At 38.6% G+C, this 26324-nt stretch overlaps 1 protein-coding gene across 1 annotated transcript; it reads left to right on the top strand.

Moving 5' to 3' along the window:
* Nucleotides 1-228: 228 nt before the first annotated feature.
* LOC115974732 (galactan beta-1,4-galactosyltransferase GALS1) lies at nucleotides 229-2710 on the top strand. Its single transcript, XM_031095229.1, has 2 exons — nucleotides 229-1626; nucleotides 1998-2710. The coding sequence occupies exons 1-2, from the start codon at nucleotides 491-493 to the stop codon at nucleotides 2344-2346; spliced, it is 1485 nt and encodes a 494-aa protein (XP_030951089.1). The 5' UTR covers nucleotides 229-490; the 3' UTR covers nucleotides 2347-2710.
* Nucleotides 2711-26324: the final 23614 nt, after the last annotated feature.

Consider the following 26324-nt stretch of genomic DNA (forward strand, 5'->3'; position numbering starts at 1 on the left):
TCAATCCCCCACATTAATTCTGCAATTCATTGTGTTTGGATTCCATTGTTAATGTTCTTCACCAAAAATATTAGCTGGGTAGGGTCCCATGGTATGACGAATCATCACAAACGAAAAAGAAAGGTCCGAAACCGCAAAAAACGGTTGAAAGTGTCAGTGTAGTAATTAAGACAAGATCCAAACCCGTTTAGGAATCCCATAACCCTCAAAATGACTGAAAAAAAAAAAAGTGGCCCCCTATAGAGGTAGATAGATGCATAGGTGTGTGTGGGTCTGAGTCCAGGAAAAATTTACCTTGCCACGGGTATATGTTACCTGTGTCTCACGCATTTTGACTCTCTTTTATTTTATAGACTAGCAATCATCGAAACTCACCCACCTATCCTATATTCATCATCACCATCACCACCACTACTGAGACACAACACATCACAAAGCAACACACAAGTCGCCGACCCACACACACACACACACACCCACACACACACAAATGAGGAAAGAATCACCGCCGCCCTCAGCTCCCGGCGGCAAATTGTTCAGCTTCTTCGAAACCAAAACCTTAGTAGCCACATTACTTGCTCTGACACTAGTCATGCTCATGTGGAACCTCCCTCCTTACTACCAAAACCTCCTCTCCACCACTCGCGTTTCTTGCTCCGCCACCACCACCACCACCTTAACCGCCACCACACCCAACGTTTCCTTAACTAACTTTTCAACTACCCCAGTTGCTGAACAAAAGTACTCAACCTCAACTTCAACACCCAAGAGTAACGACCCCAATAAGCGAGTCTTCCAGACTTTTGGTAGCGCCACTGCTCTCTTTGTCCTAATGGGTGCTTACCGCGGTGGGCCTCGGACTTTTGCGGTGGTGGGTTTAGCCTCCAAGCCCACTCACGTTTATGGTCACCCATGGTACAAATGCGAGTGGATCTCTAACAATGGGTCTTCCATTAGAGCTAAAGCTTATAAGATGCTTCCAGATTGGGGTTATGGCCATGTCTACACTGTTGTTGTTGTCAATTGTACTTTTCCAGACAATCCCAATTGGGACAACTTGGGTGGGAAGCTCACAATCAATGCGTACTACAACGAGTCTCCGAGGAGGTACGAGAAATTCACTGCCTTGGAAGAAGCACCGGGTTCTTACGACGAGTCCAAGTACCACCCACCTTATCAGTACGAGTATTTGTATTGTGGGTCATCTTTGTACGGGAGTTTGAGTGCTTCTAGGATCAGAGAATGGATGGCTTACCACGCTTGGTTTTTCGGACCCAAGTCCCATTTCGTGTTTCACGATGCGGATGGGATTTCACCTGAGGTTAGAGCCGCACTGGAGCCATGGGTGCGAGCTGGGAGAGCCACGGTTCAAGATATTAAGGGCCAGGCCGAGTTTGACGGGTATTACTATAACCAATTCATGGTGGTGAATGATTGTCTACATCGGTACCGACACTCTGCTAATTGGACTTTTTACTTTGATGTGGATGAGTATATCTATTTGCCTGACGGGAATACGCTAGAATCTGTGCTCAAAGAGTTCTCAGACTATACTCAGTTCACTATTGAGCAGAATCCTATGTCTAGTGTGCTCTGCTTGAATGATTCCACTCGCGATTATTCTAGGTACTTTCTTCTATTCTTTTCTCCATGAATTGCACGAATTAAAATGCTTTAACAATTTTTTTAGCACTATTAGCATCTAAGATTCGTAATGCTATGAAAGTTACTAAACCAAATGTGCTTGTTTTGGGACATTTGTGTACCCTTTTGGGTAAAGAAATAGAAGCTTAGCTTAGAATTTTTCCATCCAGCTAGGACAGGTGTGTAAATTTGTCGAAAGTGGAATATACAAATAGATCACACTGCTTTAATTTGCTACTATGTATATGCATTGGTACTATGTATATGCATTGGAATTACTTGGAACATTTATAGTTTGTTGGTTCCTGTAAATTCTATGTGCTTAAATTTGGACTCTTTTGATCAAAATTCAGTGAATGGGGATTTGAGAAGCTACTATTCAGAGACTCAATAACTGGGATTCGAAGGGATCGGAAATACGCAATTCAGGCTAAGAATGCGTACGCCACGGGTGTACACATGTCCGAGAATGTAATTGGGAAGACATTGCACAAGACCGAAACAAAGATCAGATATTATCACTACCACAACTCCATTTCGGTACAAGGTGAACCGTGCAGGGAATTTCTACCACTATCGGCGAAGAACAATGTGACATGGTACAACAAGATACCTTATGTTTACGATGATAATATGAAGAAACTTGCCGACACTATCAAGGAATTCGAGCGCAAAACCATTGGAAACGTTGTACAGCTCTAGCTATAGTTGTGGCTAGCTAGCGTAGCGGTGGTCGCAATGCAATGATTTTTTAAGCCCCAAAAAGATTGTGACCATATTTCACCGACATGTACATGTGATGTGAGCTAGCAAAATTGCCAGTGCAGATTGTGATAGTGGGAAATTCCTCACGCATGTATGGCGTGCATTATCATGATCATTGATTGATGGATTGATTCTTTGTTCATAAATTAGCTTCGGTTGCTCAATGTTTACTCCTCTTATTTCCTGGCCAGGGATTCATTTGGCATGATTGGTTAGAAACCAATGCAAAAGAAAAGGGAGAATGGACCAGCTAGCATAGCATTGCTTTCGTTTGTCTATAAAAAAAAAAAAAAAGGTAAGAGTGAGTGAGTGTAAGTGATTAGAGTGTTTTTTATTTGTTCCTTGATCTCTTTTTTTATATAATAATTATTGATATTCTTGGAGAAATTTGTGTAAAGATGTTTAATTACTCCTTTTCTCTACTTTTAATGGGTTATTTTTCTTTTTAAACAAGAATGTTGCCATGTGATTCGTGGACAGTAATAATAAATTTTTTTAGAGAGATGCTGTTGAATGAATGATTAAGTCGCTTTTCTTTATCTTTTTGATGATTTATTCCCCTAGAGGCTATTAAAGTGGTAGACGTTGATTACCCAAAAAAAAAAAAAAGCAAGGATTGAAAGACATGGCAGAGAGATTAACAAACTGGTAATGCATAAATAGACCTAAAGTAAACAGTATAATCTTTCTAGTTTCTTCACTGTCTGTTTGTTTTTTCTTTTGACCCCATGATTAAAGCGTAAAACACAATCTACATATAAAGCCCAACATGTGCAGATTACGAAGTTTCAGGTTCAGATATTGTTGCGTGGCAGAATATAAATAACAGAGTCAAGATTCCACCATCACATTGTTGCCATATATGGTATTTACTAATTATTAGTATGAAAATGAAGTTTCTATAAAAGATCAACATCTAGTTTGAATTTGGTGCAATTCCAGATGTTTATGTATTAAAAAAAATGGTGCATTTCCAGATTATTATGATGCTTTGCTTGTACAAAAATTTAGGTCGAGGGCTCCAGATGGTACTTTTAAAATTATGAGAAACTTGTTATATGAACTAAATTGAAAGCATGAAGGAGATGGAGATGGTGGTGTGGTTGTACCAGGGACGGAGTCAGGACTTGAAGTTAGGGGGGACAGTTTTATTTTTAGTTATATGTAGTGGTTTCGGCTTTCAACTCTATTACTTAGTTGGCAAAGGTTTTCTTTTATTATTATTATTTTTATGTGTGTGTAGAGTGTGGCTTTTGTTGGTAAGGACAAAATTATTTTGTTTAAAGTTTTTTAAAGGGGTAAGTTGTTTGTTTTTGGTAAAATTAGTTGATTAGTCTCAAATTTTTTTTTTAATTTTTTTTTTTTTTTAGCTTTGCTATTGCCTATTGGTAATTTTTGTTGTTGGGATAATATTTTGGGCTTGTATATTGTTTTTGTAGATTTTAGATCTATAAATTTTTTTTATGGACTTTAAAAATGAGGAAAATACTAGATCTACAAATTTTTTTACAAATTTTTGTTGTGATTTGTAGTTATTAGTAAGTAAAAAAATGATGTAAATTGTGGACCCAGATGCAAACCAATAAGAATTTGCTATCTCAATAATATGTAAAAAAGTTTGTAGCTGTAGCTATAACTGTAGCATTTCTCTTATAATGATCAATAAGGGAGACAAAATGTAATTTTATTGAACGAAATTGCTAAAATTAGTTTCTAAATATATAGTTTTATAATTATATTTAAAAAAAATAAAAAATTAGGGGGGCCATTGCCCCCCTAATCCATGAATGGCTCCGTCCATTTGTGGTACTGATAGTCGCTATGTTAGGTATAGAAAATTTACAGAAGGACCAGAGCGTGATCAATAATTCAACCAAAACAACAGTCAATAATTTGTCCTGTCCTTATAGGGATACTAAAAGCTCTATCGGTGGTCACTGACAGTGAAATACCAGTCACTTGTATGACTTTTGTAGCGCAATGGGTAACTTCTTCATGTTTTCAACAGTTCAAGGTTCAAATCATCATTCATATTGTAACTGTCAAATTTATCCAAAAAAAAAAAAAAAAAAATCAACTTGAAAGGATTGGAATTTGGAAGAAGCATGTGTATGTACCAATTATTTCTGGTTACAGTTCATTATGTAAATATGTACTTAAGGTAGAACTAACAATTTTTCCTTAAACTTACCAAATTTACCAACCCATAGAGTAAATAATAGTAGGTTTCAGTTAACTCAACTGGTAAAGTCACTGATAGTTGAATAAGAGATCTGAAATTCATTCCCCGCCTACATCAAAAACTGATTGGTGTCTTGATTTGATGATTGAGTTATCATTAAGAACGGACGCCATATGTTGAAATTATCTCTAAAAAAAAAAAGTAAATAATAAAAATTGATGAAAACTCATTGGGCCGATTGCAGGCATGTTGCTACAAATGCATGTGTATATATTTTTGTCTCCATGGTGGAGAAATGTAATATATAATTTAAGGTAGGACAAAGTTGAGTTATAAAATTGGTTTTTAACCTAAAATTACAACAATATTTAATATCATTAACATTATTACATATTTTGAAAATTTAATCATTAGATTGCATGTTCTTTACACTCATTATAATTTGTTTTAGATTGAGGGAGAGGGAGGAGGAGTAGAGTAGAGTAGAATTGACCCAAAATTAGCATATTTTTAGCCAATTCTACTCTACTCCCCTCCACTCTTCCTCCCTCCCCTTCAATCCAAGCATGCCCTTAATATATATGCCAAACTTTGTGCCAATCTGATATTATTAGCTATATAATCTATAAGATTATATTTTATGCATAGTTTTAAACTACAAAAACTTGCAATTTAAACAATTTATTGATGACATAGCTATTGATCTTTAATTTTCTAAAAAATTTACAAGCATGGAGAATATAAGAAAAAAATGTAATCCAATAGTAGATTTATCAAAATTCACCTCTAATAAAAAAATATTGACTAAGGTTGTAGTTTTAGGTTACAATCGAATTTTGTAGATAAATTTTGTCCTTAATTTTTTTTGTTTTATATTTATTAATTATTTTAATATTTCATTTCACTAATATTTATGATCTTTTATTTTACATTTAAATTTTAATTAATCTATAAATAGAGGTTCAAAGGCTGAACTTGGTTGGAGGAAAAGGAATTCGATACCATTTAATTCAGGCCCAATAGCTGTGGAATCAGCTCATTTTCTTTTCAATTTCTGGTCTTAGTATCACTTTTATTTTACCGTCTGATAACACACAGGCTCCCTTATTGGGCTTTTGTTCTGTAGTCCCATTAAACAATTAAAGAGACCAGCCTGTCTCAATGGGTTGGTCCACTGACCAGTAAGCAGTAACCACTCTCGAAGGGGGGATAAACCAAAAAAAAAAAAAAAAAATGGTTTGGATTTTGGATGATAAGAGTGTGGAAGAGCCTATGGACCCATGAAGGGGTGAATTTAGAAGTATAAGCATACATGGTAATTAGAAAAATTTATGAACACAGTCAATTCCACATTCATTTCAAAAGTCAAAAATTAATAGATGCTCTAGGGGTATTGATTTAGAAACTATGTAATAAAGAAATGAGATAAATTAAAGAAAATGATATAAAAGTACTATTAAAACTGAAAAAATAACATAAAACTGCAAAAAAAAAAAAAAGTTGTCGGAAAAAGTAAAAAATGTTGTTAACGAACACCATGCGGTGCCCGTTAACACAACCCAAAAATCAATTGACTTTTTTGATAGTTTTATATATTTTTCATAAAAGTTGTATTAAATTTTTCTTAGAATTGTATATTAACAATTGCTTTAAGAACATAATTTAACATGATCGTATTTATAATTATTCCATATGACTGGTTGTGAGTGGTGAAAAAAAAATAGTGGGTTCACGTCGAAATACAAACAATCCTTCATAGTTTGCGGATAATTGTAAAAATGAGTATGAAATTATTATATCACCGATGGACTCTTTGTCCTTCCTTTAACAGAACTCTGTCTCTGATCTGTTAAGAATCTGCTTAGTGGAGCACAGAGTTTATCATTGGGCCGAAAAGGTGTATCAGTATATGATATTGGAAAATGTTTCATTTGGGAGGCTTGGATAAGCAACCAAGCATTCAAGCTTCATTCTGTACTTTTGCAGAGTGTACCACACCATCGGGGCGTAGTAAGAATTTTTAGTTTGGGACTGAATTACATATTCATATATATATATTTACACAGCTACATTTTTACCCCCCTAACATTAAATTACCCTCTACTTTTTTTTCATTCAACATGTTTAGTCTAGATCAAGCATTGAAAAACAATTGGAAACTTAATAACAATAATAACAATAAAAGACTTAGTCCCAAATTGAAAATTAAATATAAAAATTGTGTGTGTGTGTGTCCAAGAGAAAATTGCTTTTTAAGTATTGTCACTCCCTAACATTACATATCCTCGATGTAGTTATTTTTCATTTGATGCTTTGTGACTAACTAATTAAGTATTGACAAACAATTTGAAACTTAACAAAAACAACAAAAAACTTACTATCTGAACTCAACAAACAAAACTTACCAATTAAGAGAGGAAAAAACTAAAGATTTGAAAGTAACAACTATTTATGTTACAAGGTGGATAGTTTGTTGTTCTTAACAACTATTTTATGGAACCCAACAATTAGTTGTTCAATTCTTTTTTGTAGGGGCCAGCTCTTATTTTTTGGAGGGGCCAAATATTGATTTTAAGGTCTAATATTTTAAACAATTGCAAAATATACATACATTATGAAGTTTTTAAAAAATTTTGGGGGGGCCATTGCTAAGTGTAGCTCCACCCTTGCACACTGTACAACGCACCACCACCATAAGGACCTTATAATTTCTCCACTTTTTGGTGCTTAGCTTTTTTAATTATTGTATATCCACGAATGAATTGGACTCCCTGCTCATTAATATCCAGTATAGTTATTAATTCAGGTTTTTTTTTTTTTAAATAATAATTAAAATCATAAAGTTTTTTTTTAGAAGAAAAAAAAACATAAGTTGTCATTAATGTAAAATCACTTTTATATGGTTAGTCCATGGTTGATATCATATTATTAATTAAAGATTTCAATGTGCTATTTGTCAATGACTTTTAAGGTTTTTTTTTTTTTTTTTTTTTTTTTTTTTTTTTTTTTGAGATAACATAGAAAGAAGATAGGGAATTGTGAAGTGCTAGTGTTGTAAATCTTGTCTTTCCACTCCCTCCTTCCCCATTCCTTTTCTTCTGTCTATATTATTAAAAAAAAGAAAAAGAAAAAAAGATAAGTGGTCTAAAGTACTACATTGGCCAGTTAGTGTGTAAGTCTTCGGTTTATAAGTCTCGCTAGTATTTACAAAAGTTAGGCTATTTTGTAAGTGCTAATATTGTAAGTCTTGTTTTCTCAATGACTTTTAAGTTAATTGACACTTTTTTCTCCAAAAAAAAAAAATAATAATTAGCACTTTCTAGTCAATGAAGGTTTAGGTCAACTATTATCTTTTGTTTTTTCTCTAAATGTGATATTTAAGATTTAAATTCTCCATCCTTTCATTTGTACTGTATATATTATAAAAAATTGAAATTTTTTGATATTTCCAATGGAAATGTTGATGTTCGAATCAACCTCTTACATATCATCTTGTGAAAGAAAAAATGTTAAACAAATTGTGTCAATAGAGTTTTTCTACATATATTACTTCAGTAGGAGGAAAAGGAGACCCATACTGATGATGTGGTAATCGTCAGTCGAGTAGGTTCGTCCAGATGAATCAGCAACCTTATCCCTGAGCCTGCAATTGTCGTAAAGAGCCCTCCTTAGGTGGTCACCGGTGTGACACCTGCCATAGAATCTCTGATGATAAATTCAGCGTATAGAAGTTTTAAGAATAATATGAGAGCTCAGAGTATCAGGGCTACGACGTATTAGTATATCAGAAAGTGTGTACCTTATTTGGTTTTGAGGAATGTTTATATATGGTTCCATTGCTACTAGCCGTTGTGGCTTTAGGGCCATTTTTGTAATGCCTCTGGGCTTAGTAATGTAGGTTTTGATGGGCTTCTAATGGTTTGACATTTGGTTTTGTAACTGTTCGAGGTACTAAATACTCCATTTAATGGCTGGTGTTCCTTCATCCATGACGTGGCAAGGTAGACGAAGGTGTCTAATGGGTTTGTTTGGGCAAGAAGGTTCGTTAATCCTATCAGTTGCCCCCCCAGGTTCTGTGGTCATCCTTGCATGTCATGACGACCACCAAAAGGTGAAAGGTTTCTTGCTCAAAGTGACTCTTGGGGTTCCGTTCTGCGTTTAATGCGTAGTGGCGGCGTCGTACACATCGTGGCCACGTGGTACATTCTAACTGGTGGAGTTAATGCCCCACTCATGTGTCTCTTGGGTTTCTCGCTGATTTTCAATTTTTTGTGCCTAGTTTTTAAACCTCATTTCTTTTCTCTTTCTTCTTCACTTACTCTTTTCTTCACCATTGCTGCGATTTCCTGTGTTTTTCCTTTCTGGGGTTGCTTTTTTTGAGGTACGGCTTCTTCTCACCTCCTTTACTCTTCATAACATAGGTAATTTGTAAAGGTTTTTGATTTTTTTCTTTCCTGTTTTGGGTTTTTAGGACTTTGCCCTTCTTTTTTTGTTTCTTGAGTTCCATGGTTGGTAGCTCTGAAGTTAGGATACTTTGCCCCTCTGTCTCATTTCTCTTTGCACGTTTGGGGGCTTCTCTAGGAGTTTCTCTCATCTTTTGCCCTTTAGTTGAGGGTTTTATGTTTGGGGGAAGTAGCTTAAGTGTAGTGTTGGCTGATCTGTTCCCCTTACTCCGTCAATCTGTTGATTGGTTTGAGGAATTAGTGGGTGAGCGGAGAGTGATATTGGAGGTGAGATCCAGTGGGCTTGAGACGAGGTTGTCGTCTAGTGATGACCCTGTTGAGGTGGAGGAAGACACTGTGGCTTCTGGCCCAAAGGAGGTCAGAGCTTTTTCTACCCTCAGGGAGGAGTGTGGCCTGGACGCTGAGACCCTTTCCAGGTTTAGGGATAGGTTTCAATTTCCCGATAGGGTTAGGATTCATCGTCCTCATAAAAAGGAACAAGCTTGCCACTTTTCACCTGGGGAGGTGTGCTTTTACGAAGCTGCTTTCCAGTGCGGGCTTAGGTTTCCCATCCACCCATTCATTATGGAGCTTTTAAGTTATTTCAACATTACTCTTGGGCAACTTATGCCAAATTCATGGACGATAGTGATCAGCTGTATGGAGATATGGTTGGCTACCACTGAAGGAGACATGATCAGGGTGGACGAGTTTACTTACCTATACCGTTTAAAGGAGTCCAAAGAGTATGGGTACTATGAGTTGGTGCCCTGGGTCGGGAAGGCTAGGATCGTCACTGATCTGCCCTCCTCCTTCAGATACTGGAAATCCCAGTTCTTCTTTATGTCTGGGGATGATTGGGAGACTCTTTCTGATGAAGTTTGGGGTGACGTCCCTAGGTTGCTCCGTCGATGGAGAATCTCGAGTCTAGGTGCGTCGTCTTTCTGCAAGTCCTCTTTCATTCTTTGCTCTTTTCCTTCATATATTGTTATTATTATTTTGATCGTTGCTAACTTTCCTATCTGTTGTGTTTGTGTAGTTAAGAAGCGTCCAAAGCTCAAGAGCAGGTACAGGGATCGCATCGAGGTAGCTGTAGAGTACACAAAGACGATTAACGATTTTGACGACTTGGTTGACCCACGAACCTTGGCTTGTCATTGCCTTGGTCTAGAGCCTTCTGCCTACATTCTACGTGCTATAGAGATTAAAAAGAAGAGTAAGTGTCCATTTGCTTCGTTGCTTTTTTATTTTTATTTTTATTTTTTAATTTTTATTAACTAAGCGTTTCTCCTCTGCAAAAATAATGAAAAAAATTTAACCAAGAGATGTACGCCATGATGAGGGTGAAGAAGAACGAGCCTCTTTCCAACCTCGGGAAGAGGGTAGTGCGTGTAGTGGAGAAAGGGGCTCCCTTCACCCTGGCCACCTCTGCCCCGAAAGCGAAGAGGATCGCTTCCCTAACCACCTCAGTGGAGGAGATCACCCCCCGAACGAACAAGCCACGCTTGGCCGACTAAGGGAAAGAAAAGGCTGATTCAAGGTCGTCCAGTATCTGGGAAGATGCTGGCCTTGCAATGACGAGGGCACAGGATGCCTTCGCCACCGAAGACCTCCAGGTCCTTTCTGGTGTTCCTTCCAACAAGATTGTAGGTTGTCACATCCATAAACTCGTCCAGGTAGTAAACTTGTACCATTTTCCTTTCCCTTTTTCCTCTTTTGCATGGTTCTGAGAGATGGATCCTCTTTTCAGGTTTTGGGGGAGACTATTCATATTACCTCGGAGTACCTGAGCCAGGAGGCAAAGGCCACATTCGTCAGGTCCAAGTTGTAGGGTCTGGAGGCAGAGAACTCATAGCTAAGGAAAGACTTAATCTCGGCCATGGATGAGGCTAACACTGCCAAGGAGAAAGTGAGGGTCCTGTTTAACAACTTGAGGGCTGAGAGGCAGCTGACCTTAGAGAAGGACGAGCAACTCCAGGCCGCAAAGGAGAGAGTAAAGACTGTTGCAGCCAAGTCTGTCGAGGCCTTTCAGTAGACTGACAAGTACAATACTATGCTCTTCAGTTGGTACTACAAAGGCTTTGAGCTCCTGAAACAGTACCTCGTCAAGCACCCCACTGGAGTAGACCTAGAAAGCTTGGACCCAGAGGTGGTGGACAAGGAGATGGCTAAGGATAACGCTACTCAGGCTGCTGCCACTGCTCTCAAAGGAGATGTTCTCGAGCCTATTGACGCTGGTGGTGAAAAGGCAAACGCTTGAACCTGTTTGCTAGAGATATTGATGTCTTTCTTTGGGCTTTTAATTTAGACACAATGTATTCATGCTTACCATTTTATTTTTATGCCTTCATTTGTTCGTTCTTCATTATGCATAGTATTTGCTTTTGCCAGTCAGTGATTTCCCTCCATCTAGGCGGGATTTTATCACTTAGCCAATTTTTGGGTGACTTACACCCATTTAGGGGATTTTGTCATTTGTCTCATTAGTAATTTACATCCGTCTAGGTAGAATCTTATTATCTAGCCAATTTTTGGGTGACTTACACCCATTTAAGGGATTTTGTCATTTGGCTTCGTCAGTAATTTACATCCATCTAGGCAGAATCTTATTACTTAGCCAATTTTTAGGTGACTTACACCCATTTAAGGGATCTTGTCACTTGGTTTCGTCAGTAATTTACATCCGTCTAGGCAGAATCTTATTACTTAGTCAATTTTTAGATGACTTACACCCATTTAAGAGATCTTGTCACTTGGCTTCGTTAGTAATTTACATCTGCCTAGGCAGAATCTTATTACTTAGCCTTTTTTTTAAACATCTTAACTTGCATACAGTACATTGAAGTGTTAATTGAATAGTACTTTTTTTGCTTTGTTTCAAAACACAGATACAATCGTCCATTACATTTATTGATGGTACCTCTTCAAATGCTCAATATTCTGTGGTCATGGTAGTTTCTTCCAGTCCAATGTTTCTAGGTGATAGTTGCCTTGCCTGGAATAATGGGTGACCTTGTAGGGCCTTTCCCAGGTTGGGCCAAGCTTTCCTTAGGTCGGGTCCTTAGTACCAGGTGTGACTTTGCGCAAGACGAGGTCTCTTATGTTAAGTCGTCTGAGCTTCACTCTCTTGTTGTAGTACTCGGTCATCTTCTGCTGGTATCTCGTCATCTTATGGGATGATCCATCTTTGACTTCGTCCAAGCAGTCCAGGTTAACTCTCAGCTGATCGTTATTGTTGCCTTTATGGAAGACTTCTCGTCTCATGCTGTTGATTTCCAATTCGGCTGGGATTACTACTTCGATGCTATAGGTGAGTCTGAAGGGGGTTTCTCCTGTTGGGGTTCTTACTATAGTCCTATATGCCCATAGGACATTGGGCAACTCCTTCGGCTAAGCGCCCTTTGCATCTTCCAACTGAGCCTTGATGACCTTAAGTAGTGTCCGATTCGTCACTTCCGTCTGACTGTTGGCTTGTGGGTGACCTGGGGATGAGAATTGGTTCTTAATCCCTAGCCCTGAGCAAAGGTCCCTGAAACTTTGACAGTTAAACTGCCGCCTGTTGTCTGATATGATTGTCCGTGTTATCCCAAATCTACGAACTATGTTCTTCCACACGAAGTTTTGGATCTTTGCCTCTGTGATGGTTGATAGTGCTTGTGCTTTAACCCACTTTGTGAAATAGTCAATAGCGACTAGTAAAAATTTTACCTATCTCTTACTTTGGGGTAATGGACCGACAATGTCAATCCCTTATTGGGCAAATGGCCATGGAGAGGTTATTGGCGTCAGTTTCTCTGTTGGGATGCGTTGGACATTTCCAAACCTTTGGCATTTGTCGCATCTTTTGATGAACTCTCTTGCGTTATTCTGCATAGTAGGCCAGAAGTAATCTGTTCTGATAATCTTTCTTACCAGGGATCTCGGGCCCGCATGGTCTCTGTTTATTCCTTCATGGATTTCTTCCAGAATGTATTTGGCTTCACCCTCGTCGACACACTTCATGTAGGGCTTGGAGAAACCTCTTTTATATAGGGCGTCATTCAAGATTTTGAACTTGGCTGCCCTCTTCCTGACTTTCCTAGCCTTCTCGACGTCTTGTGAAAGCCGTCCATCCTGAAGGTAGGACAGGATTGGGGTCATCTAGTTGCTTTCGCTCTGGATTGCGAAGGTGAGGACCTCTTCAATGCTGTACTCGTTGGTCCTGCTTCTAACGACGCTTGCTTCGCTAGCTTGTCTACCCCCATATTTTGGCTTTTAGGGACCTGTGTGAATTCTACCCGATCAAACTCCTATGCCAAATACTTCGTTACCTTAGGTATTTTTTTGCATTCTCTCCTCCTTTGCTTCATACTCCCCCTTTATCTACCCCACAACTCGCTTTGAATCGCTCTAGAGGAGTAAGTTTTTAGCTCCCAGTGCCTTTCCGACCCTTAATCCCGTAAGTATTCTTTCGTATTCAGTTTTGTTGTTGGTGGCCAGAAACGTTAGATGAACTCTGTATTTGAGTGTCTCTCTTTTTGGGGTGATGATTATGACACCTACTCTACCCCTCTTCCGGGTTGATGAACCATCAGTTTGGATCGTCCATCTTTCTGTTTTGTCGATGCCCCATCCTGGTCTAGGACTGTGAATTTGGCGATGAAGTATGCTAGTGCCTGTGCCTTAATAGCTATCCTAGGGTAGTACTCAATGACGAATTGGCTAAGCTCAATTGCCCACTGAATCATCCTTCCTGTAGCCTCAGGCTTGTTCATGGACTTCTTTATGGGTTGGTCCGTCATCACTAGGATAGGATTCACCTGGAAGTAAGGGCACAGCTTTCGTGAAGCTACAATTAAGGCAAATGCAATCTTCTCAATCCGTGGGTACTTTGTTTTAGCTCCTTAGAGGGCTTGACTGATGTAGTAAACTAGGAGTTGCGTTCCATCTTCCTCCCAAATCAAGGCCGCGCTCATGGCTGTAGTTGACACCACTAAGTATAAGTACATGTCTTCTCCTTCTTTAGATGGGCTCAAGAGGGGTGGATTGCTCAGATATTGTTTGTGCTCCTGGAAGGTATTTTCACACTCTTCTATCCATGTGAAAGCTTGCTTCAGCATCTTGATGAAGGGTAGGCATTTGTTCATTGCTTTAGAGATGAACCTGTTGAGTATTGCTATCCTCCCTGTGAGCTTCTAGACTTCCTTCACGGTCTTGGGTGATGTCATTTCTAGTATGGCTCGCACATTCTCTGGGACACCATTAACCCTAAGAACTTCCCTGACGCTACCCCAAAGGTGCACTTGCTGGGGTTCAACTTCATTTGATACTGCCTGAGAGTAGTGAACGTCTCTTGGAGGTCGTCCAGGTGAGCAGACTCTTCCTTACTCTTGACGAGCATGTCATCCGTGTACATTTCCATGTGCCTCCTGATCTGTTTGCTGAACATTTTGTTTACTAACCTTTGATAAGTTGCTTTTGTGTTTTTCAGCCCCAAAGGCATTGCCTTGTAGCAGTAGAGCCCTTGGCTTGTGATGAAGGCAATTTTCTCCTGATCCTTTTCTGCCATTTTTATCTGGTTGTAAACCGAGAATGCGTCCATGAATGTCAAGAGTTTATGTCTTGCTGTGGAATCCATCAGTTAATCTATCCTTGGCAGGGGAAAGCTATCCTTTGGTAGGCCTTGTTTAGGTCCATGAAATTTACGTACATCCTCCATTTTCCATTTTCCTTCTTTACCAGGACAATGTTGGCTAGCCAGTTCAGGTAATAGACCTCGCGGATGAAGTCCACCACTAGCAGTTTGTTAACCTCGTCCATGATTGCCTGGTTTTGTTTTGGAACGAAGACTCGCCGTCTTTACTGGACGAGCTTTCTCTCGGGATCTACGTATAGCTTGTGTTGGATGATTTCTGTGGATATGCTTGGCATATCCTCGTGGCTCCATGCGAAGATGTCCAGATTCTCCTTGAGGAATTGGACTAGTTTCTTCCTTATCTCTGGACTAAGGGTTGTCCCTACCCTTGTAGTCTTTGTTGGCTCTCCGTCTACTAGCTCCACAGTTTCCAGGACATCCACCTTCTCTTCCTCTTTCTCCTCGATCATCCACGTATGGTTTTCCTTTATAACTAACACTGCTTGGTAGCATTCCTTAGCTAGCACCTGATCTCCTTTTACCTTGCCTACACCATTTTCTATTGGGAACTTTACCTTTAGGCAATAGGTGGACGTGGCTACTTTCCAATGATTGAGTATAGGCCTCCCAATGATCACGTTGTATGAAGAAGGATAGTTTACCACCAGGAAGTCTAGCTGACGAGTCAGTTGTCACGAGTAAGACCCCACTGTGACCATTAGTGTCACTATGCCTTTGGGATACACTTTGTCCCCACTGAAGCTGACGAGAGGGGACTCGAAGGGACGCAGTCTTCCTAGATCCAACTTCAACTATTGAAAAGCAGAGAGGTAGATGATGTCCGCAGAGCTACCATTGTCCACAAGGGTTCTCCTGGTGTTGAACCCCTCTATCATGAGCATTATAACCAGGGGGTCATCATGCGGCTGCTTCACTCCTCTAGCGTTTTCTTTCGAGAAAAGGATGTCCCTGTTCGTCTGTCTTTGCTTCAGGGGTGATATCCTATAGATGCTGTTCACCTGCCTCTATTGTGATTTATTAAGGGATCTGAACAATCCTCCTGTGGATGGACCTCCTATGATCGTCTTTATCTCTCCTATCACACTATGTGGACGATGAGACGTGTTGTCCTCGTTCCTCGGAGAAGCTTCGTGCTTGTCCTTGTTATTATCTCTGGATCTACTAGTGTCTCCTTTCTTGACATATTTTTGCAACTTCCCTTTCCGGATGAGTTCTTCTATCTGCTCCTTCAGGTTTCTGCAATCTTTTGTGTAGTGGTTGTGATCCTTGTGGAAACGATAATATTTCTTCTTGTCATGCACATTGGGTGATGAGTGCAATGGCCTTGGCCATTTGAGGTAATGCTCATATTTAATCTGCACCAAAATTTTTATCAATAGGCATAACTAAAGGAGTGAATTTTATCATTCGGGGGGGTTTTATCATCTTTTCGTTTGTTCCCGTCAGTGTCCTAACGATCTGTCCGCTCCCTTTTTCGCCTTCTTTGGTACTCTTCCTTTCTTTCCCTCTCATTAAGCTTCTCTACATCTTCTATTGCTATTAGGGCATCCTCGGCGTTCATGTACTTCTGTACTTTCAGGAGCATCTTTGCCATCGTCTTATGGAGACTCTTCGCGAGTGAGACCATGAACTCCTTGGACTTCAAACCCGCCTTAAAGGTTGTTAGCTGTACTTTGTCATCCGCTTCGTCCACTTTTAAAGTTTCTCGAGTGAAATGCTTCACGTATGACCTCAGGGTCTCTTTTTCTCCTCGTCTAATGGTAAACCGTAAAAAGATGGTCTGCCGACCTTTTCAGGCGTTGTTCACTGACGAAGTGGTGTAAGAAGGAATTGCCCAACTACTCAAAGTTGTCGATAGATGACGTTGGTAACTTCGTGAACCACTCCTTCGCAGCTCCTTTGAGAGTGGTGGGGAAAGAACGACATAGTATCTCGTAAGGGGGCTGTTAACAACCCAGAGTTTTCTTGAAAGTATTGAGGTAATCCAAAGGGTCTTTCAACCCGTCGAACGGCTTAAGCTGAGGTAGACGAAACTTTGACGGCATTGGGCATTCTGGGACCGTCGTTGTGAAGGGTGAATCCATCCTCCTGACCATCCTATCCAGGCTCTAGTATGTTTTGTCCTTAATTGTGCTCCTTAGCTCGTCCATCTCCTTTCTCATTTCCCTAAGAAGGTTCGAGCTCGGTCCTTTTAGAGTGGTGAGTCATCGGCGGTCACTCCTTCTTTGGCTATCTCCATCGTTATCCCGGTTGATCCCAGACCAATTCTCTTCTTGCTGCAGTTGTAGCCTCATCTCCTGTTTCTGTTTGATAAGCTCCTCCACGCTGGCTATGAGTGTCTAGATTTGCAGGGCTAATGTTGTAGAGTCTTGGGGAGTGTTGGACTCCATTTGGACTTGTGAGTTGAATGGAACTACGTTCTCGAACCTAAGTACGAAAATGTCATCCCCACAGACGGCTCCAAACTAATGATGTGATAATCGTCAGTTGAGTAGGTTCGTTCAGATGAATCAACGACCTTGTCCCTAAGTCTGCAATTGTTGTAAAGAGCCCTCCTTAGCTGGTCACTGGTGTGGCACCTGCCACAGAGTCTCCAATGATAAAGTCAGCGTATAGAAGTTTTAAGAATAATATGAAAGCTTAGAGTATCAGGGCTACGACGTATTAGTATATCAGAAAGTGTGTACCTTATTTAGTTTTGAGGAATGTTTATATATGGTTCCATTGCTTCTAGCCGTTATGGCTTTAGTGCCATTTTTGTAACGTCTCTAGGCTCAGTAATGTAGGTTTTGATGGGCTTCTAACGGTCTGACAGCTAATTTTGTAACTGTTTGAGGTACTAAATACTCCATTTAATGGCTGGTGTTCCTTCATCCATGATGTGGCAAGGTAGACGAAGGTGTCTGATGGGTTCGTCTGGGCAAGAAGGTTCGTTGGTCCTATCACATACCATTGTGATGGGTTGAAGTCATGCATTAAAGGTGGCTTGCAGGGCCCGCTATGCTGTGTGGACAAATGAACTTATTTTTGTGTTGGAGAAGCATATTCATTTGAATCCAGACTAAGATGCGAGCCCAACCTTGCAGGCTAAGTAGTGATTTGATTTGACAGATTTTGTGTGTTTCTGTTGGTTTTTCTATAATTAAAATCTAGGCCCGAAGTTGTTAGCATATTTTCAAATATGAAAATTGAAATACGAAGGTTTTATAGTTTAATTAGCATTTCTTAATGTTTCTAATTGAAATGTTTATGTTCCAAATTTTCTCTTCCAATTGTAACCATCAAACTTTAAAAAAAAATTAAAGAAAAATAAATAAAAAAGAGTGGCAATCTAAGCCCAAGGGGCTAAAATTTTACATGATGGCTCTTCAAGTTCGACTTTTGCCTGGCCAAATGTAGCTAAATGGCATGTGATTCCCAAGCTTGCAGGCTAAGTAGTGATTTGATTTGACAGATTTTGTGCATTTCTGTTGGTTTTTCTATAATTAAAATCTAGGCCCGAAGTTGTTAGCATATTTTCAAATACGAAAATTGAAATACGAAGGTTTTATAGTTTAATTAGCATTTCTTAATGTTTCTAATTGAAATGTTTATGTTCCAAATTTTCTCTTCCAATTCTAACCATCAAACTTTAAAAAAAAATTGAAGAAAAATAAATAAAAAAGAGAGGCAATCTAAGCCCAAGGGGCTAAAATTTTACATAATGGCTCTTCAAGTTCGACTTTTGCCTGGCCAAATGAAGCTAAATGGCATGTGACTCCCAACCTTGCAGGCTAAGTAGTGATTTGATTTGACAGATTTTGTGCATTTCTGTTGGTTTTTCTATAATTAAAATCTAGGCCCGAAGTTGTTAGCATATTTTTAAATATGAAAATTGAAATACGAAGGTTTTATAGTTTAATTAGCATTTTTTAATGTTTCTGATGGAAATGTTTATGTTCCAAATTTTCTCTTCCAATTGTAACCATCAAAATTTTAATCAAAATTAAAGAAAAATAAATAAAAAAGAGAGGCAATCTAAGCCCAAGGGGCTGAAATTTTACATGATGGCTTTTCAAGTTCGACTTTTCCCTGGCCAAATGTAGCTAAATGGCATGTGGCTTTATGGATGGAATCCTGACTTTTTTTTTTTTTTTTTGATAATGAGAAAACCTTTTCACACTGCTGATTTAGTTTGTGCGCATCTAAAAGTGTGGGTGGACACAATCGTTAGCTCATTAGAGAAAAAAATGAATGTGGTATCACCTAATTTAAAATTTCATTATACCAAATAGGAAATAATAAACTATGTTACAATATATTTTAACTTGAAATGGCCATCTCTCAAAAGTCGAAACAAATGGAAAATATTTTCTTTTCACTCTATATACAATGATGCTTGAGATTAGTGTTGCACTTCCAACTAGGACTTTATATCATGTGGATTTCTTATATGTCCAACCACTGAGCGGCACGATTTCAAGATCCAACACAGTCTTATTCTCATCTACAAGAAATGAGCCATTTAGTAAGTTCAAATTACTTAACTCAACTGGTAAAGTCTCTGATGATTGAATAAGATATTTGTAGTTTAATTTTCGTCTACACCAAAAACCGATTGATATCTTGGTCTGATGATAAAGAGTTATTATTAAGAATGGATACCATAAGTTGAAATTACCTCAAAAAAAAAAAAAAATTACCACACTTCATGATATGGGTTTCATGACCCATGAACTTTCACTAATCAAGTCGAACTTTATCTTTATGATCTGTGAATTAAACTACTTGACTTTATGATTCGCAAAAGCAAGTCCAGGATATCAAAACAAGATGATGGAAACCAATTTCTCAAGTCCAGACCACATTTAAGTAAGAGAGCTAAACACAGCTCACTTAGGATCTGTTTGTGATTCGCTTATTTTGCTGAAACTAAAAACTTTTTATTGAAAGTACTGTCGATAAAGGTAAAAGTTAACTAAAATAGTACAGTGAAACCTATGAATAGTATCAAAAAGTGTAGTGGGGTTCATAAATAGTAGTAAAAATAAACTGAATAGTAAAATAAGCTGACAAAATTAATTTTGTCAAACGAACACTTAAAGCGACAATAATGTTGATAATTTCTCAAGTCAATGCTACTCTATTCAGCCACACATCAAGGCCAATTGTTGAATCAGGCTACGAAAAACTTACCAGTGAATGATAGAGCAAAGTCTACCACTGAATCATACAATAAAGCTTGTCATTGAAACATATAACTTAGCTGAATTCTGAATTAAAAGATTATCATTTAATCAAGAACTTACCACTAAATTAAGAGCTTATTATTGAACCATAGTGGTGACTATAGGTATTTTTTTAGGGTGGTTACTAAGAAACTTAAATTATACAAAAATCTAATAAAGAGATAACTTGAATATATCGAATTCATAACAAAATGCAAATATATGAAGCACTACAATTTCTTTTTACTAACAAAGAGGGGAAAAAAAACTAATAAGAAATAAAGTGGGACCTGGAATATTGAGATAAGAGTAATAAAGTGGGAAAGAGTCTGAAATGATAATAGAAAAAAGAAAAATGCAGAGAGAGAGAGAGAGAGAGAGAGAGAGAGAGAGAGAGAGAGAGAGAGAAATGTTATTTGCTACAACTGTGAACCAAGTCTTTAAGGAGAGCAAAATTGTTGCGACTGTAAAGTTAAAGAGAGCATAACTGTCGGCACTACCAAGGAAAACTTACAATCACAATATTTCTCTTGATATCGTTTTTTAAGGAAATATGAAATTAGAGATTATTTTTATGTAATAGGTTGAACGAGTTACAAATTTGAATAATTAAGGATTTCAAAAAAAAAAAAAATTGAATAGGTTTTTTTTAATAATTTATTAACTTCTTGTTATTTGTTCTAGTCTTGTTTTTGTTTGAGTTATTTTGGTTGTTATTTGAGCTAATTTTTATTGTTGTTATTTAAGCCTTTTTTTAAGGGGTTAAGAATTATGTTTTGGGGGCCAAAACTATTTTTTGAGTAATCTTATGTCTACAATATTTTTATAACAAATTTTATGCAACAAGTTATTATTGATGGGTAAAAAAGTGATGTCAGTATATTGGGCCCAATTAAAATTAGTAATAGCTTATCTCATAGGATTTGTTATGAAATTATTATGAAAATATTGTGAATGTGGCATTACTTTTATTTTTGTTGAAAATCCAAATTCTTGTTATACTCAAGTCAAGGTGTTCAACATTTTTATTAGGTATTCAAAAAATCAAAATAGATTAGTTTAGTATATAATTTTTTTTTCTAGTAAGTGTATACCTTTTTGTTTTTGTTTTTGTAAGCCAATGTGACATAAACGTGGAGCCCCCACTAAACCCTATCACTAAATTAGTTACCAACGTTTTTGCATAATCAGTGTCTTTCTTTTGATTTATCAAAAAGGGAAATGCTAACGAGTTCTCTTAGGACACTGGTTAAAAATCCAGTTAAATAAAATTTTTATGGGAAAAGAAAAAAAACAATTAATGTTTTGATGTTAAAATTTTCCTAAAATGAATTCTTAACCAGTGCCCTAAGGATACTCACTAGCATGACCCTATCAAAAAAGAAAAGAAAAAATTGTCTTTCTTTTTATTTTTATTGGAAGCCAAGCTATTAAAGTCTTGGAAGTAATCCAACCTACTTATACCACAATCAGTTTAAAAATACTTATGAAGCCAAGTTATTAAATACTTAAAAGTCTTGGAGGTAATCCAACCTACTTATACTACAATCAGTTTAAGAATACTTGCCAATATTTATTGGGTCAATTGCACTAATACCCCCTTGAGATTTTATGTCACTGCACTTGGACCCCCCCCCCCCTTTTTGTTTTCTTAGGTCAATTTGGTACACTAACCTTGCCAATTTACCAAATAGACCTCTTCTGTCAAATGCTCCATCAATTTCAACCAAATAATGATCAAGTGGCTTTCGTGTAAGCCTCAAATTGTAGAAACAAGTCAATTTAAAAATATGGTTTAACCTGCCACTCATTTTAAAACTCTCTCTCTCTCTCTCTCTCTCTAAAACCTAACCCCCCTTCCTCTCTCCAAAAAATCACAAACCATTATAAAAAGAGCCAAATTTATGTTATAAGATCAATCAACAAGAAGACAAGTAAGCAAAAAGAGTCAGCCCATTTCTATGTTATTTACCTCCCCTAAAAAACACTCCATTTCAATTTCTACGAACGGGACATAGAAGCAATGCACATCCTAGAGGTTTATTCTCTCCTAGTCAAGCTAATGTCTCTTAAGCTTTTGGTTAATAGGAGACTTACAAAGACTTGCTCCCATTAAGCTTCTCCAGAAAAGCCTTTTGTGGACCAGATTCTTTGCTCTACTGAATACTTAATGCAAATTGCATGTCAGCTTGGTTAATTCAGGGACCACATGTTGATCAGCACTAGAGTATTGGGCCCTTTTCGCTCTCAAATTTAAATTTCACACGATTTTATAAATTTGTTTGAGGATAATTACGAGTTTGAAAGTCTTTTTAGCCACGTAATGGTTAGAATGTTTTCCAAGTAATTTTTAACTTTTCCTATTTTGTCTACGAGGGAATTTTAAAATCATACTTAATTATCTTTTGAAAAAAATTATCTACTAACTGTAATTATATTCTTGTTTTAAAAACTTAAGTGAAATGATATGTCCACAACATTTTCACAACAATTTTTACAACAAATCTTAAGTGAGAGATTATTATTGGTTGTGGGGCCCAATAATTTATGGGCCAGGCCCACTTGCTCATGGGGAGTTCAAAAGCCCAAGCCGAAAAAGGTAATGGCCCGGAGATGCAGCCGAGGACAGTTTCGTCCTCGGCAGACCCAAAGCTCCATTGTGGGGAGGGGTAAAAAAGAGATAAAGGAACAAATGTGGAAGGAGATCTAAAATATCTTGGGAGAGTTATCCTTACTACCCTTCCCAGATAAGACTCTGCACCTAACAGAGCCGTATTCTCCAGCTTTATCAACCATCCCCAACAATTCTGGGATTAGACTGATGGGATAAATATCAGTCTTGTAAAGATTGACCCTACACGTGGACGAAGGACAGCTAACGCAGGCTAGTATAAAAGAAAAAGTAGGTGAATCTGGAGTGGAGCCCATTCCACCTTCAAAAAAAAAAGGGGACTCCATGGGGGAAAACATCAGGAGAACACCTGCACATCACAGAAAAACCCACCGTCGGATAATCGGGGTAAGACCTTAATGATCCTCGGATCAAGTCCGAGGAGTCCAACCCCATAGGATGCGACACTGTAGGGCTTAAATGTTCAAACCCTACTCCTCTTTCTATATGAATTCCTCTAAAAATAAGACCGTAACATCGCCCCGTGCCCAACGGCTAGTTTTTCAAGCCCACTCTCTACAAATCATATTGTGAGGGATCTTTCATGCGCGAGCCCAACATCATCATTGGGCTGCAAAAGAACTGTGTCCTTACAATTGGCGTCGTCTGTGGGAAAGGCTTGCGCGTTGGCGCGGGTGGCGGTGGAGTTGACTCTTTAGCAAGCAGAGGTTCATGAGGTTTCCTACGTCTCCGGCAACACACAGCGGTTGCTCCGACATAAACTTCTGCTAGGGGCTATGCCTTGCGGTGCCACCGGCAAGGGCAGCTCTAGGGGCTTTTGGCCACAAACCAGCTCTCTCCGCCCTGATCTAGGGGCTTACATTCGAAGCATAAACGAAAGTAAAAAAAAAATCTTACAAGTTTTGGATAGAACCAAGACCTTGCATGGTCTTCGGACTTAAGCCTATGGGGAAACCAAGTACAAAAAAGAAATCTCATAAGTTTTGGACAGAACCAAGGCCTTGCATGGTCCTCGGACTCAAGCCTATGGGGAAACCAAGTACAAAAAAGAAATCTCATAAGTTTTGGACAGAACCAAGGCCTTGCATGGTCCTCAGACTCAAGCCTATGGGGAAACCAAGTACAAAAAAGAAATCTCATAAGTTTTGGACAGAACCAAGGCCTTGCATGGTCCTCGGACTCAAGCCTATAGGGAAACCAAGTACAAAAAAGAAAAGGACAGAACCAAGGCCTTGCATGGTCCTCGGACCCAAGCCTATGGGGAAACCAACAAAAAAAAAAAAAAAAAAAAAACTATGGCACATAAACCTCAAAATCCATCCGAAGAGAACTCCTCGTTAACAGTTGGGTTAATCTCTTAATTGCACGGATTCCCCGATCTACCCTCGAATCCCCAGTACCAAAGGGGTTGAAGCGACACAGTGCAATATATTACCCAAAAGCACAATCAAAGTCCCTCGCTACTCGGCTACCTTCTCGGACGAATTATTTAGAGTTTATCGTTCTCGGACATTGGTCTAGCATGCATCGCGCAGCACTCAGCAGTTATCCCGGTTAGTTCCAAGAGTTTAATTTATTGAGGACTACCCTTGTTATACTTGATAATATTTGTGAGTTTAAACCAGTAGGAATCTGTGTTAAGGCATTTTTCTACCCGGAATATCATTAAAGGCAAGCTTACATTTAATATTCATGCACAAAGTAGTTGTTGCAGAGAAGAAAAGTATGTATAAAGAAATAAACACATCTTTTATTAAGACAAAGAAACAGTACAGTGTACAATGAAAAACTGAAACAAGCTTACATTAAAGCTAACTGCGTAAGTAAAGAAAAATACAAGAGAGTGAAGATAAAGCCGAGGAGGTAGCACAGAGGAGAGGTTGGCTACTGCTTCGAGACCTTATTCCTCCTCAATGCTTTTGCACGCCCATAACTCAGGCAGCAAAAGAACCCAACTTGAGCCTCACACCGCTGAAGGAAAGGTGCGGGGAGCTGGAAGCTGAGGAGCCTTCACCAAAAATTTTCCTGCGACAAGGCAGAGGCGCTGGTGGCGGAGAATCTTTCTTCTGACACACCAAAATTCTGGCACGAACAGAACCTGCTTCGGATTTTGACTAAAAGAGGGAGAAACACCCTTTCCCCTCTGTCGAACTGGAATATTCTCTTGAATTTATGCCTCCTTTGCCTGTACATCACTCTTTTGAGTCTCAGGAGGACACGACGCCTCTGTGGCGGAGAGAGTTCCTTTTCCCCAACCCTCGCCTCAAACATGATATACTAAGGGAGGAAGCTGAAGGACTTGTGCGTAGGTAAAGCCATTTTCTCTCCTATTTATTTAAAAAGATAAGGTGGTGGCATTTAATTCACGCAGCGTCCCAAGGAACGCTACAGACAAAATGTCTCTGGCTCGATTTCCAACGTCGTCTGCAACCCTGAGATTAAAGGAGTCTCGTGAAGGCGCACTTCGAACACTGGGACGCCAAAAAGTACCGCATGACCAAAGACTACGGGAATACCTCTTAATTTGTGGGCCCAGTAAATTCGCGGCCCAGGCCCGTTCAGCATAGGGGCCCAGGGATAGAACCAAGGCCTTGCATGGTCCTCGGACTCAAGCCTATGGGGAAACCAAGTACAAAATAAGTTTTGGACAGAACCAAGGCCTTGCATGGTCCTCGGACTCAAGCCTATGGGGAAACCAAGTACAAAATAAAAATTACAAGTTTTGTACAGTACCAAGGCCTTGCATGGTCCTCGGACTCAAGCCTATGGGGAAACCAAGTACAAAATAAGTTTTGGACAGAACCAAGGCCTTGCATGGTCCTCGGACTCAAGCCTATGGGGAAACCAAGTACAAAAAAGAAATCTCATAAGTTTTGGACAGAACCAAGGCCTTGCATGGTCCTCGGACTCAAGCCTATAGGGAAACCAAGTACAAAAAAGAAAAGGACAGAACCAAGGCCTTGCATGGTCTTCGGACCCAAGCCTATGGGGAAACCAACTATTTAAAAAAAAAAAAAAAAAACTATGGCACATAAACCTCAAAATCCATCCGAAGAGAACTCCTCGTTAACAGTTGGGTTAATCCCTTAATTGCACGGATTCCCCGGTCTACCCTCGAATCCCCAGTACCAAAGGGGTTGATGCGACACAGTGCAATATATTACCTAAAAGCACAATCAAAGTCCCTCGCTACTCGGCTACCTTTTCGGACGAATTATTTAGAGTTTATCGTTCTCGGACATTGGTCTAGCATGCATCGCGCAGCACTCAGCAGTTATCCCGGTTAGTTCTAAGAGTTTAATTTATTGAGGACTACCCTTGTTATACTTGATAATATTTGTGAGTTTAAACCAGTAGGAATCTGTGTTAAGGCATTTTTCTACCCGGAATATCATTAAAGGCAAGCTTACATTTAATATTCATGCACAAAGTAGTTGTTGCAGAGAAGAAAAGTATGTATAAAAAATTCATTTAAATTTTTATCTATTAAATTCTCAATTTTAGTTTGTCCAACCACTATTTGTATAATAATAATAATAATAATAATAAATATATATTGATCTAAATTTGGTCTAGATGGGAACGAAACTTAAGCTAAAACTTAACCTAAGTCCAACATAAATATAAATTCCATTTTCATTATTATTATTATTTTAATTTTTTTTCTCCAAACCTTTCTTTTTCATTTTTATTTAATTTTTGACTCTTTGGCTTTTGTACTAATAACTCACTTGGCACAAAATATCTGTGTGTGTGTGTGTGGACATGTGGCACAAAACTAGACTCTAATTGAAACAACTGTAAACAAAAAATCATT

This window comes from Quercus lobata, chromosome 2 (assembly GCF_001633185.2).
Source record: "Quercus lobata isolate SW786 chromosome 2, ValleyOak3.0 Primary Assembly, whole genome shotgun sequence".
Lineage (NCBI taxonomy): Eukaryota > Viridiplantae > Streptophyta > Magnoliopsida > Fagales > Fagaceae > Quercus > Quercus lobata.

Excerpts from the sequence above, each read along its gene's own strand:
- LOC115974732 (XM_031095229.1), top strand. The coding sequence starts at position 491 with ATGAGGAAAGAATCACCGCCGCCCTCAGCTCCCGGCGGCAAATTGTTC. Across the intron at positions 1,627-1,997 it reads TCCACTCGCGATTATTCTAG|TGAATGGGGATTTGAGAAGC; the intron begins GTACTTTCTTCT and ends ATCAAAATTCAG.